The sequence below is a fragment of the Mercenaria mercenaria genome, chromosome 2 (assembly GCF_021730395.1).
Source record: "Mercenaria mercenaria strain notata chromosome 2, MADL_Memer_1, whole genome shotgun sequence".
Lineage (NCBI taxonomy): Eukaryota > Metazoa > Mollusca > Bivalvia > Venerida > Veneridae > Mercenaria > Mercenaria mercenaria.
Genome location: NC_069362.1, coordinates 30,489,174 through 30,502,313, shown reverse-complemented (window position 1 = coordinate 30,502,313; position 13,140 = coordinate 30,489,174). Strand labels below are relative to the sequence as shown.

The 13,140-nt window shown below is 34.4% G+C and overlaps 1 protein-coding gene across 1 annotated transcript in view; it reads right to left on the bottom strand.

The window, feature by feature from the left end:
- LOC123562081 (uncharacterized) overlaps positions 1–13,140 on the bottom strand; it is a 115,358-nt gene that overhangs the window by 44,733 nt on the left and 57,485 nt on the right. Inside the window, exons 26-28 of the mRNA XM_053533736.1 lie at positions 10,837–10,970; positions 4,951–4,983; positions 3,217–3,246 (exon numbers count right to left, since the gene is read on the bottom strand). Coding sequence (XP_053389711.1) covers positions 3,217–3,246; positions 4,951–4,983; positions 10,837–10,970 — 197 coding nt within the window. The remainder of the gene's footprint in view (positions 1–3,216; positions 3,247–4,950; positions 4,984–10,836; positions 10,971–13,140) is intronic.

The following is a 13,140-nucleotide window of genomic DNA, read 5'->3' as shown; positions in this document are numbered from 1 at the left end:
GACTAAAGTCACGCTTAAATGGCTACGGTTCGCTCAAACTTTTGTGCACGTTCAAAAGTTGGAGAAACTTGCAAGTTTGGAATAAGTTTTGAATATGTTCTGACCACGTTTTGGTACGGTTTAATACGAATGACTACTCTGAGGTACGGCTCAGGTACGGATCGATACGGATTACTACGTTTCTGTCCGTAGCTAGACGTAGCTATCCGTGCCGTATGTGTGACTGTATAAGGGAAAAATGGTGAGAAACAGGAAACAAAAAATACAGGACGCGAATAAGTACTACGTTGAACTACGTTTTACTGCGCCTGGCAATTTGCCCAGCGCGTAGACGGGTCTGCGTTGAACTACGTTGAACTACGCTTAAGTACGGGCAGCCTCGGATAACTACGTTCAGCTACGGATCAATACGGCAAGATACGTTTCTGTACGGATAACTACGTTTTAGTACGTTTAACTACGGATAAATAATTTTCAACAAAGCTGGACTAAAGTCACGCCCAAATGGCTACGGATTGCTCAAACTTTTGTGCATGTTCAAACTTGCAAGTTTGGGATAAGTTTTGAATACGTTTTGATTAAGTGTTGGTACACATTGATACGGATTACTACTTTGAGGTACGGCTCAGGTACGGATCGATACGGATTACTACGTTTCTATCCATGGCTAGACGTAACTATCCGTGCCGTATGTGTGACTGGGGTATTAAGAAAGGTCAGATGTTCTACTAAGAAGTCCGCCCATTTTTTAACTAATAATACCTAATGGGGTACTTGTGGTCTTCCACCGCCACAAAGAGCTAGAAAGTCGCCATTGACCAACGATTTTATCGTTGTGACGTTAAAACTAACAATATCAGACAGATCAAGTTCAGGATATATAAATGAAACAGCAATGAATTAAAAGCACCATGTAATATTGGCCTGTTCCGTGTTACTTCATTTATAAATACTTTTCGAACTAAATTCAAGTACAGTGTCAATTAAAGTCAAATATTTTGACCATATCACATCTGTCCCTAAGGCAAGGAAACTGTTGGCAACAATATTTGACTCGACTGAGATTCTGAGCTTTGCGATCCGTAGAAATCACAAGTTTCATCTAGATTCCGAACCCACTTTTCCATAATCTTAGTCTGTTAGCCTCTAGACTTTTTAAACAGGCCAAAATATTATATATCCATCCTCTTATATTTTAATCGGAATATCGATGATGCAGGGCTAACACTATTACATTGTACATGGCTGTCTTGAACATGGCCTCTCAAAAACGAAATGTGAAAATTTGTAGCACTGCTCTTCTTAAACTTTGCCTTCAAGTATAGCCGAAAGTTACACTGGTAAAGGAGTTGGTTAGGTAAAAGTGTATGATGAGGAGTGTATTTTTGATTGAAAGAATTGGACAATAAAAATACACATTTTTAAATGTAAAACTCAGTAAAACATGTCTGATCTAATCTCAAATTTATAACAAACCTAATTTGTAATAGGAATGGAAAATACTATAGTCATTAACCCGCCAAATTCTCTATTTTTACAAAACTCAGTTGTATCCGCTGAAATCAAGGAAATGAATCCAAAATGTTGTTACGACAGTTACTATTAACCTTTAAAATGTTTGTATCTTCTTGCAAGATTGTACGGTTTTAAGTCACGCTGACACGAGTTTTAGTCATTTGGCTACTGATAGAGGGAGACCCTAGATGCCGCTCTAGATATTGTTTCAGGCATGGGCAGACAACCGGGTAGATATTGGATAAGGACAAACCACACATCAGCATATATAATACATCAGCCATCTCCGGAATCATCCGTAATATTGACTCGCCAAATGAGAGAAGGTTGGGGAAAGTTTGGGAGAGAATCAACGATGACTTCGGAGTGCATAAATTATGGAAATGAAACATCAAAAGAATTCGTCCAGAATACGTTTATATAAATACAATTTGAATAAGTCCCTCACCTCCCGCTCAGTTTGACGCAAGTGGCCGCCTCATTCTCCTTTCTCTCATTTTTTTTTTCAATTATTTAATTATTCTATTCTGTTTAAAATCGATAATTGTCACATAAGTTGTTTTTTATTTCTGTTCGTATTCCTTATATCTTAAAGTTATTCATCAACAAAATAAAAGAGGAAATGCAACAAGTTTAGTCAAATTGAGCAAGGGGGTCTTTTTCGAATGGAATTTGTCCTTTATTCGGAAAAATGCTTTATGACACGAGAAATGTACATTGTATGTGTGACTCAAATCCGAGTCGTAAGGGGCAGGTGATTGAAGTCAGTGACTTGACTAATCGTCAACAGAAGCCCAAAAATAGAGAGTAGATAGGGTCACACAAAGTAGTCTATCTTGAATTTTGTAAAAGAGTATCAGAGATTAACGAAAATGATCCAAAATGATCCAAAATATTTAAAGAAATAAAAGCCGACGTACAAAACTTCTTATGCCGCAAAAATAGTTATAACATGACTGTATTCTATTGTTTCTATGATTGGCTGAAAATGGTTCGAAAAGTAATGAGTACATATTATATCAACTTATCTTGGGTTATAAATAGTACGAAAATAAAAATAGATCGAAGTAGGTGCTTGGAAAACCAATATCAACCTGATTTGGTCTAAATTTATTCCTCATTTCTTTATTAAAGTCACAATTGTAAACAACAAGACTGACTTTACATTTATTCATGTAATAAAACAATTATTGACTTTTTCGGCTTGGTGAATATAACTCTTTTCGGATTAATAAATCCTGATATCAACCTATGAAAAAGTCGATAATTGTATAATGTCTGACCATTTGGAAAAATAACTAAAAATATACGACTTAGTAAGTCGCTGCAAAAATGAATAAAACTCAAAAGGTAAACGTGATATATTATTTTCTATAACAATTTCATTGTTATATCATAACTTGACCTGCGAACACAAAGGGATAATTCTCCCAACGCATTACTCCATTTAGGTTTAAGTGACGTCCTAAATGTATGGAAGGAACGCAGAACAATTCTTATCTTATTCTTATCCAGCCGGAATTGTGTTAAATTCATTGGATTTCTTTTGTGAAAATAATTATTTTAATTTAAAACTTTTATTTCAATAAGTGCTTTGAGATAAACCCCACAATGTATTCCGATCTCCGATGTCCGCGTCCGTTCTCCGACCCCCGTCACACGTCTATTAAGGAAAGCAATGACTGTGTAAAAGCAATTTACCTGTGACGGCCGGATCCAAACATCCCATACCTATCACGAAAGTGGTGTAAAAATTATATAAAATGTTATTTTAACATTGCAATGACGCAGTAACATCTTTTACAGGAGGGCAATATTGACCGTAGATCATTAGAATTCAACATATTTATAGTGAGAGTTTTATTCTGCCTTAACACTAAAAAAGCTTGACAGCAGATTCAGAATAATGTATTCCATACACCGTTATAAACTTTTCCTTTTACATCCGCCTATTCCCAATCCCACTCTAACAGCGTTTTATCTTTGCAGTCAATTTAAAGCATTCTGTGCAATAAAGGTTTTAAGTTACAACTAAATTTACTGCCTCAAACAATTGTGAAAAAAACTTTTATGGGTGGCTTAGACGAAATATCATATTGAGAAAGAATATGAAATCATCTTGAATGATTAAATCTTACATTCATTGGTTAAGGATAAGGAATAATTGCTCGCGATTTTATTGATTTGTTGGAATCTGGTTTCCTGGATCAACCACGAAATGAACGAATATTAGCTCCCAATGAAAGGGATCTTGAATGTACAGAATTTTGCCTACTGTTTTACTGATGGCAAACTATGAAATGCCCAAGAAAATTGGGGTTTGTAAGTCGGCCTTGCATAATATTTGAATGTTCCTGGTGTCGGCCGACCTCCTTGTTGATTTGTGTAAAGTTTACTGTGCAAGTTCATATCTCAGTAACAAATGTATCTATGAGATTGAAACTCTACAAAAAGCTTCTTAGTCATCCATTCAACTGAAAAACAGCTCAACGTATGTCCCTTTTTGACTTATAAAATATTGCTGAAGTTCTGCTGCAGCTAACTATTACGAAGTATCCATGTAACAATTGTATGTATTACATTAAAACTTAAAAACAAAAAACATACCGAAACATTCAATTAAGATAATTGGCTGTTGAATTATATTTTGGCCCTACTTCGACACTGTGGGGAATCACAATAATCTATAAACCAAACTAAATTCATGAATAATATGGGATAATATTGAAGCAACTTTTGTTGCAAATCTCAAATATATCGCAACATAAATGTATCCCAAAACTACAAGGATTTCAATCACAATCACATTCTGATTATCTGGAACACTTCAAGAAACTGAGACTTCTTATTTTCCTTTGTGTTTGTAATAAAGAATATCTATCATTATTGTCAACAACATAATAATTTAAAAAGTTTCGTTAGTCATATGTTAGGCTATGTTTAAATTTCATATCTTATCATGGTATGAAATTTATACATGCTCTTTAGAATATAGCTTTGGTTTAGAGATTATTTTGATCATGTGATTCCCCACAGTGTTCAAATTGTGGACCTTTTCCTAGTTAAGGTATTTGTGTTGTACGCCTCAGTAACAAGTTTAGTCATTAGATTAGAACTTCACACAATGATTTCAAGTCATCAAACGTACTTAAACAATACTTTAATCAAAAGTGAATTCGAATTTGGGCCTTTCCTACATAGACAAAACGAATAAATTTATGGCAGCAAATGATAATCATTAAAAAAATACGCAACATTTAACAGCATCAAATAATCAAGGTCATCCTTTCCATATGAACTTTGAAAAGTGGTAATTATAAATGAGACGATGGACAACGCAAATCGCTTGATTATTCTATGACAATGCCTGCTTTAAATGCAATGATTATTTGTTCTACAATTAAGGGAAGCAATAACGTTTTATGACTAGATTACCTGTGGTGAAAACCCGGAAATTGAGGTTCATACCTGTAGAAAAAATATAAAGATTGAAATAACACTGTATTGCAAAAACAAAAAAAAAAAAAAAAAAAAAAAAAAAAAAACAATAAGTCTTACATGATATTTAAACATTTTCCCACATTGAAAGTCATGGTCTTAAATCAGTGTTAAACAATTATATTTAAATACCTATATTTCGTACAAATTTGGCTTACTAATGTTTACTGATGGAATATCTTTCACGGAATATCAGTTTTGTAGAATCGTTTTCCTCGTTAGCGAACAAATGTAAATGATATCTGTTAACATTTAAGTAAACAGCTACTTCTCTTTTAATGCTATTTCTGTGTCCTTTTGTCTGTGAGACTGTCTATATGAGTATTTTGACGGGTTATTTTTATTAAGAATGAAAGAGTTTGATTTGTTTTTACGAAAAACTGGTCTTCTTATCGTTTTCTTTATAATGTGATTATCATTCGTATCTACCTTTCAGCTCGCTGAGCCAAAGGCTCATGGGAAGCTTTTTTGACCGCTCAATGTCCGTTGTCCGTTGTGTGTCGTGTGTCCGTCACCATTTTCTAATAAAATCCTTTTTGAAAACCAATAGGCAGAATTACACTAAACTTCACAGGAATGATTCTTGGGAAGCACCCTTTCAAAACTTTCCAAAGAATTCAATTCCATGCATAACTCTGGTTGCCATGGCAACCGAAAGGAAAAAAGTCTTCTTGTGCAAAACTGCAAGGCGTAGAGCCTTGATATTGGAAATGTGACATCATCAAAAGGTCCTCTATGAAGATTGTTCAAATTATGTTCCCGGGATGCAAAGAGGCCCCGCCCCGGGGGGTCCCAACTTTTACATAGACATGAATTAGGATTTTTTTTAAAATCTTGCCTGTAAACAAAAGACCTACGCCTTTGATATTTTGTATGTAGCATCGCCTAGTGGTCCTCTACCGATATTGTTCAAATTATCACCCTGGGTTGAAAAGAGGCTCTGCCCCGGGGATTATCAAGTTTTACATAGATTTATAGACTTATATAGGAAAAAACTTTAAAAATCTTTTTTGTCTAAACCTGTAATGTAGAGGATTTTGATATTTGGCATGTTGCATCGCTTAGTGTTCCTCTGCCAAAATTGTTCAAATTATGTTCCTGGGGCGAAAAGAGGTCCTGTCGTGTGGGTCCCAAGTTTAACATAGTCTTATACAGGAAATAAATCTTCTTGTCTGAAAGTTCAAAGCATAGCTAGGCCTTTGACATTTGATATGTAGCATTGCCTAGTGGATCTCTAAAATGATTGTTCAGATTATGGCCCTGGGATGAAAGGAGGCCCCGCCCTGGATGTCACGTATTATATGAGTTATAAAAGAAAAAATATCAGATCATATTTCCTAAACTATTTAATTGTAATAACCTAATGACCCAAAGTGATTAAGGGTCACCTTACCGTGACCTTGACCTACTGACCTACTTTCCTGTTTTTAAAGATATAGCCTTGAAATTTGAAAGACATATACAGTTTTGCACACTAATCTTAAAACTGACTTTCATTGACCATGAGTGTTACCTACTTACTTATTTTCTTAATATTTTAACATCAGTTTGACATTTGAAACATGTAGCTCATATTACACAGGTAAGCGATCAAGGGTATTCATGACCCTCTTGTTTGTTGAACGAATGTCTTTTGTTGTTTTTATTTACTTCTTTTTCCTGGCGGGGTATTTTTATTGTCTTTTTTTTTGGTGTTTTTTGTTCACAGACGATCGCAATGAAACTCGAGACACAATTTATGTTTTAAAACTGTTATTTTTCTTCCGGTGTAACCCTTTAAATAAAGTAATCACAGTTAAAATAATTACTATTAATTATGGTAATACCAATGTTGATACTAATCATAATAATAAAAACAACGACGACAGCAATAATAATAATAATAATAATGATGATAATACTAATAAAAATAATAATGATAATAATATATTATCATTGGTAGTATTAGTTTGAGAATAATAATAATAATAATAATAATGATAATAATAATAAGTAGCAGTAATATCATTATTGCTGTTATTATCATATTGTACCAGCAAGCCGTCAATCTGCTGAAAGTTCAAAAGATTTAACTAAAAATCTAGAATTGTGCTAATTTATAAACTACATTAATATTAGGAAATTTCATTATTACATTTAAGTCATACGAGGGTCATACAAAAAGTTTTGTCATTGGGTTCAGATTTCTTAAGTGCCACGTTTTATCAAAATTAATTTTATTACAAACCTTGAAAGTATTCCCCCTTTACCGAAACACATTGTTGTAGCCGTTTAACCAAATTGCAAAAAGCAGATAAATATTCTTCCTTTGGTATCTGTTTGAGACACTGACAAACGGCGCTGCCAAGAGAACTTCTGGACTTATATTTCTTTCCAGAAAGCATTTTCGTAAACATTGGAAATAACTAAAAAGCACAAGGGACTCAGGTAAGGTGAATAAGGCGGATAGTTTACAACTTCCACCTTTTCAGAAGCCTAAAAGGAATTAACAACCTTGCACTTATAAAAGGAGGCGTTGTCATGTGTAAGATGGACTCCTGAACATCCTTTGCTTGGACGTTTCTTATTGTAAAACTTTCTCACTTTTTTCAGTACAATGTTCTAGTAGAATCGTCCAGTGACTGTCTGACCAGATGGACAAGGCACTTGAACTACTGGCCCACTAGAATTGAAGAAAGTTGCGTACAACATCTCTTTCGAACTTGTGGTTCTCCTTGCAATACAGGTGCGTTTTGATATTTTTTGCTTCCATTGCTTATAATCAGAAATCAGTTAGAAATAACACGACTATTACAGCCATAGTTTGTTTTCAAAAGTTCCCGGGCGCACTTAAGGCGTTGTTTCTTTTGCATCTCAGTGAGCAAATGAGTACTCTCCTAGCGTAAACCTTTTACAGGTCCAAACACTTTTTCAGAGTTGTTTGAAAACACTGCCTTCTGATATGCTTTTACAACTGGCTATATCTTTTTCCGACAATACCGCATTCTGTTCGACCACAAGTTTTACAGCAGCGATGCCTACCTTGGTAAGTTTTGACCTACCATTACGGGTGTCATCTTCAACTGGTAATATCCCAGCTTTAAAAGCTTTAACTCACCTAAAAACCGTATGCATTGAAATGTCCTGTGGTTCTTATACACCACACAATTCATCAAATATATACTTTGAAGCTATATCAAGCCTATTGCGGTAATAAATATAGCTACGAAATTCAGTTTTTTGTCCATTTTAAAATGTCAAAAGTATATGACTGCATTTATTTAAATTTAAAATAACTCGGTCATTTGAAAAGCAATTTGCACGAAATAAACGGATATCGTTAGCTATTGGACACATCAATCATGTGTAATGAAGCGTTTTAAAAAATACCTGGGATAAAACTACGGAAGCCCATTAGTGACAGAACTTTTTGCAGGACCCTTGTACCAGAGGTGTACCATAGCTCCCTTTGTCATATTCTGTCGACATTTTTGCATTGGTTACATTACAGGTAAAAAGTATAAGCCAATCAACGACTTTTTATTATAAACTGAAATTAACCACGAGAAGCGTGATCACGTCCTTCTCGGTATCGATGACGAATTACAAGGAATGGCATTATTTCTTGAGATAAATTTCTTAACATCCGAATATAGGCATAAATCTTGATTAAGCGCAGTCATACAGTATCACCTTAATTCTTAGATTTTTAATTTTCTATTTGGCGATGCGAATAATGGCGAAAACCAATCCCGGTAATAATTACGAATGCGCGTGTTCATTAGATAAAACAAAACAAAAATAAATCAGAGGTTCCTCTAGAAATTTTGAAAAAAAGAAACTGTGATGGATAAGAAAGGAATTGTATCGGTGCGGTGTTAAACAAACAAAACAAATAAAACAAGAGGACCATGATGGTCCTGAAACGCTCACCTGTCCCAACATGACCCAGTTTTGAACTGAGTATGACGTCGTTTTTTTTCTATTATTTGACATAGTGACCTAGTTTTTGAGCTCATGTGACCCAGTTTTGAATCTGACCTAGATATCATCAAGATAAACATTCAGACCAACTTTCATACAGATCCCATGAAAAATATGGCCTCTAGAGAGGTCACAAGGTTTTTTCATTATTTGACCTACTGACCTAGTTATTGATGGCACGTGACCCAGTTTCAAACTTGACCTAGATATCATCAAGATGAACATTCTGACCAATTTTCATGAAGATCCACTCAAAAGTATGGCCTCTAGAGAGGTCACAAGCTTTTTCTATTTTTATACCTAATGACCTAGTTTTTGACCGCAGCTGACCCAGTTTCGAAACTGATCTAGATATCATCAAGATGAACATTCAGACCAACTTTCATACAGATCCCATGAAAATATGGCCTCTAGAGAGGTCACAATGTTTTTTCATTATTTGACCTACTGACCTAGTTATTGATGGCACATGACCCAGTTTCGAACCTGACCTAGACATCATCAAGATGAACATTCTGACCAATTTTCATGAAGATCCATTCAAAAGTATGGCCTCTAGAGAGGTCACAAGGGTTTTCTATTATTTGACCTACTGACCTAGTTTTTGAAGGCACGTGACCCAGTTTCAAACTTGACCTAGATATCACCAAGATAAACATTCTGACAAATTTTCATGAAGATCATGTGAAAAATATGGCCTCTAGAGAGGTCACAAGGTTTTTCTATTTTTAGATCTACTGACCTAGTTTTTGACCGCACGTGACCCAGTTTCGAACGTGACCTAGATATCATCAAGATGAACATTCTGACCAACTTTCATAAAGATCCCATGAAAAATATGGCTTCTAGAGAGGTCACAAGGTTTTTTTATTATTTGACCTACTGACCTAGTTATTCAAGGCACGTGACCCAGTTTCAAACTTGACTTAGATATTATCAAGGTGAACATTCTGACCAATTTTCATGAAGATCCATTCAAAAGTATGACCTCTACAGAGGTCACAAGGTTTTTCTATTTTTAGACCTAATGACCTAGTTTTTGCCCGCAGCTGACCCAGTTTCGAACTTGACCTAGATATTATCAAGATGAATATTCAGACCAACTTTCATACAGATCCCATGAAAAATATGGCCTCTAGAGAGGTCACAAGGTTTTTCTATTATTTGACCTACTGACCTAGTTTTTGAAGGCACGTGACCCAGTTTCAAACTTGACCTAGATATCATTAAGATAAACATTCTGACCAATTTTCATGAAGATCATATAAAAAATATGGCCTCTAGAGAGGTCACAAGGTTTTTCTATTTTTAGACCTACTGACCTAGTTTTTGACCGCACGTAACCCAGTTTCGAACTTGACCTAGATATCATCAAGATGAACATTCTGACCAACTTTCATAAAGATCCCATGAAAAATGTGACCTCTAGAGAGGTCACAAGCAAAAGTTTACGCACGGACGCACGGACGGACGCACGGACGCACGGACGGACGACGGACGACGGACGCTGCACGATCACAAAAGCTCACACTGTCACTTTGTGACATGTGAGCTAAAAAACGAACTCTCGCAACGTATGTTAAAAGGCTATTAAACCAACAACTGGAAGTTAACATATCATCTTACACAATACTTGACTCTCCACTATTCTGACTTTATATTGTGTATATTAAGTGTTATTTTTGCCGTGTTTTAATCTAACAGAGATTATTGACATTGAAATACTTGAAAACTCATACCGTTGAAATAGCCTAACCGAGAGTAGTAAGATTCTACTCCATGTTTGTTGCAATTCCTTATTTACTTTCATTTTTAGCATATCAGATTTAACGTTTTATATAATATTCTACTGATACTCACATTACTCTAACTTCCTCTACCGCTTTAGCCTCAAATGTCTCTATAAGACAACGGCAAAATGGGACCACAAACCCGTAGTTTATCTTATCAATATGTGCCGTCATTTGATATGGAAAGCGACAAGTACTTTTCACCTGAAATATAATAGTATACGATAAACAATTTAAGTCTGTAACAGATTGGATCAGACGCCGCGCACAATGTTGAATAATGTTTTGTAACACAAGGTCAATTAATTTTTCATATATTATATTTGCATCAGTTTTTGGCGTTAATGAAGTATATATCCTTTCCGCAGCATTAACGTACTAAAACGTATTAGCGTCTGATGGCCCTTTCACGCTTCCGTAGAAACAACATTTATTACACGAAACTTATTTTGAAAATATTTCTGAAATGTCTAGGTCTGCAGCTCTCAAATACGGTTATATCTTACATCTGAGGCATATACTGGCACTCTCAGACAACATCAAAAATGACATTTTGAGCGATTTGATGAAGTTCTAAAATTATCAATGTACCCTTGGCCCGTTAAGGACCCCTGTGGGATTTGTGTTTATCCAGAGCTCAAATACTTTTTCATAGATTAAAAGCTGGCATGCTGTACTAAAGCCCAGGTAATTTCAATTCGTAATAAAATGCTAAAAAAAAAAAAGAAGTCCATGCGCATACATTTAGACGGGGTGGCCCCTGCGCGTGACCCCTGACTATCTACGAATCAAAATGCGGCTTTCAAGTTTAGCATTTTTACTTTCATTTTATTTACTTCCGGAAATAGCTGAAGGTCGTGTGACGTCATTTTCTGTGTTGTCAAAAACATACATATACCTGGCGAGGTTGCATGAATATGTGCTGGCCGTCCTAAGGTTATACATGTTTAATAATTAAGCAGACTTTTCTTTTGTTATTATTTACATGAATTTCTAAATTCAAAGTAGTATAATAATCCATCCATTTAAAAGATGCCTTATTGTGAGAATTCTTATCCCGCTATCAATCTTTGTATTTCAATGTCGTCATTTAAAAAGTAACACACTTTATTTCAAAGTCATTTTTCTAATGTATTGTTTAGTCAAAATATAAACAAAACTCTTCGCGCAAAAATATCATCAGTAAAAAGAAAATCACACTTAAATGATAATTGCCTTAGAGCATCCCCTTACAATGATACTCCAAAAACCTGGGGGTGTGAGTTTTAATTAATCTGTAGAAAATGATCTAAAACGATCAACAATCTTAGATACCTTAATCAAAGATTTTTTGGGTGTTTTGTAACATAGAACTAGTGCCATTTCTTTACAATATATGAACTTAGGCATGAGAAACGGGTACTTGGGAATTTTCTTATCAATTTTCATTTTTCTGCTAGTTTTTTTTAGAACATTCGCTTTTCTGTACTACTCGTGTTCACATCGATGGTACAAGACAAACATTGATCAAGATGCAGTATTTTTATTGAACAGAACATTGACCAAAATTCAACCTTATCGTCCGATTGACACTGCTTCATAATCTGACAATCGTCAAATTGAGACCAGTAATACACATATGAAGCGGCATGAAATCTTTTTTTTTAAATTTTGTATCTAAATGCTTTAATAGTGTAACTACAAATATATTTAACAAATATATGAAACAGAGATAAGATTAATCACTTTCTTTAACATTAGTTATAAAACTTATGAAACTTTCATAATTTATTATTTTCATAATTTATTATTCTCTCAATACATTAATATAGTATCTACATAATGTGCCTTGCTGTATTTCTTTCCGAATTAATAAGATGCCTTCTTCCATCAAGATTATTAATTGATACTTTGAGTTTCGTTCTATTGTGCTGAATGCATATTCTACAATATTTGAATTTGAGGAGACAGCTTCAAGATAATTTTTAGTGTATATGATATTCATAATGTGTAAACCTGTCATATATTCAGGTAAGTATACTTGTTTTTAACAAGGAACTTTTAAATGTTTATTATTGTACATAATAAACCGATTTTATTCATACGATAATACTAGTAATATATTTTAGAACTTGCAGGATAGACTCGAAATGTTGTAAAAAATGATTTGTCCATATTCTATATCAAAGTATTTTTATCAAATTAGTGGTAAATACCTGAAATGATGTAAAAAAAATAGTTCAATACCAGAAGAGCTATGGAGTGTTTGTTCAAACGAATTTCATATAAAAAAATGTAACATCAACAACAATGGTCTACGAAGAAATGCGAGTTGAATGCGGTTATAAATAAGATTAGATAACAAGATATCAACACATAACTTTCGTGTTAGAAA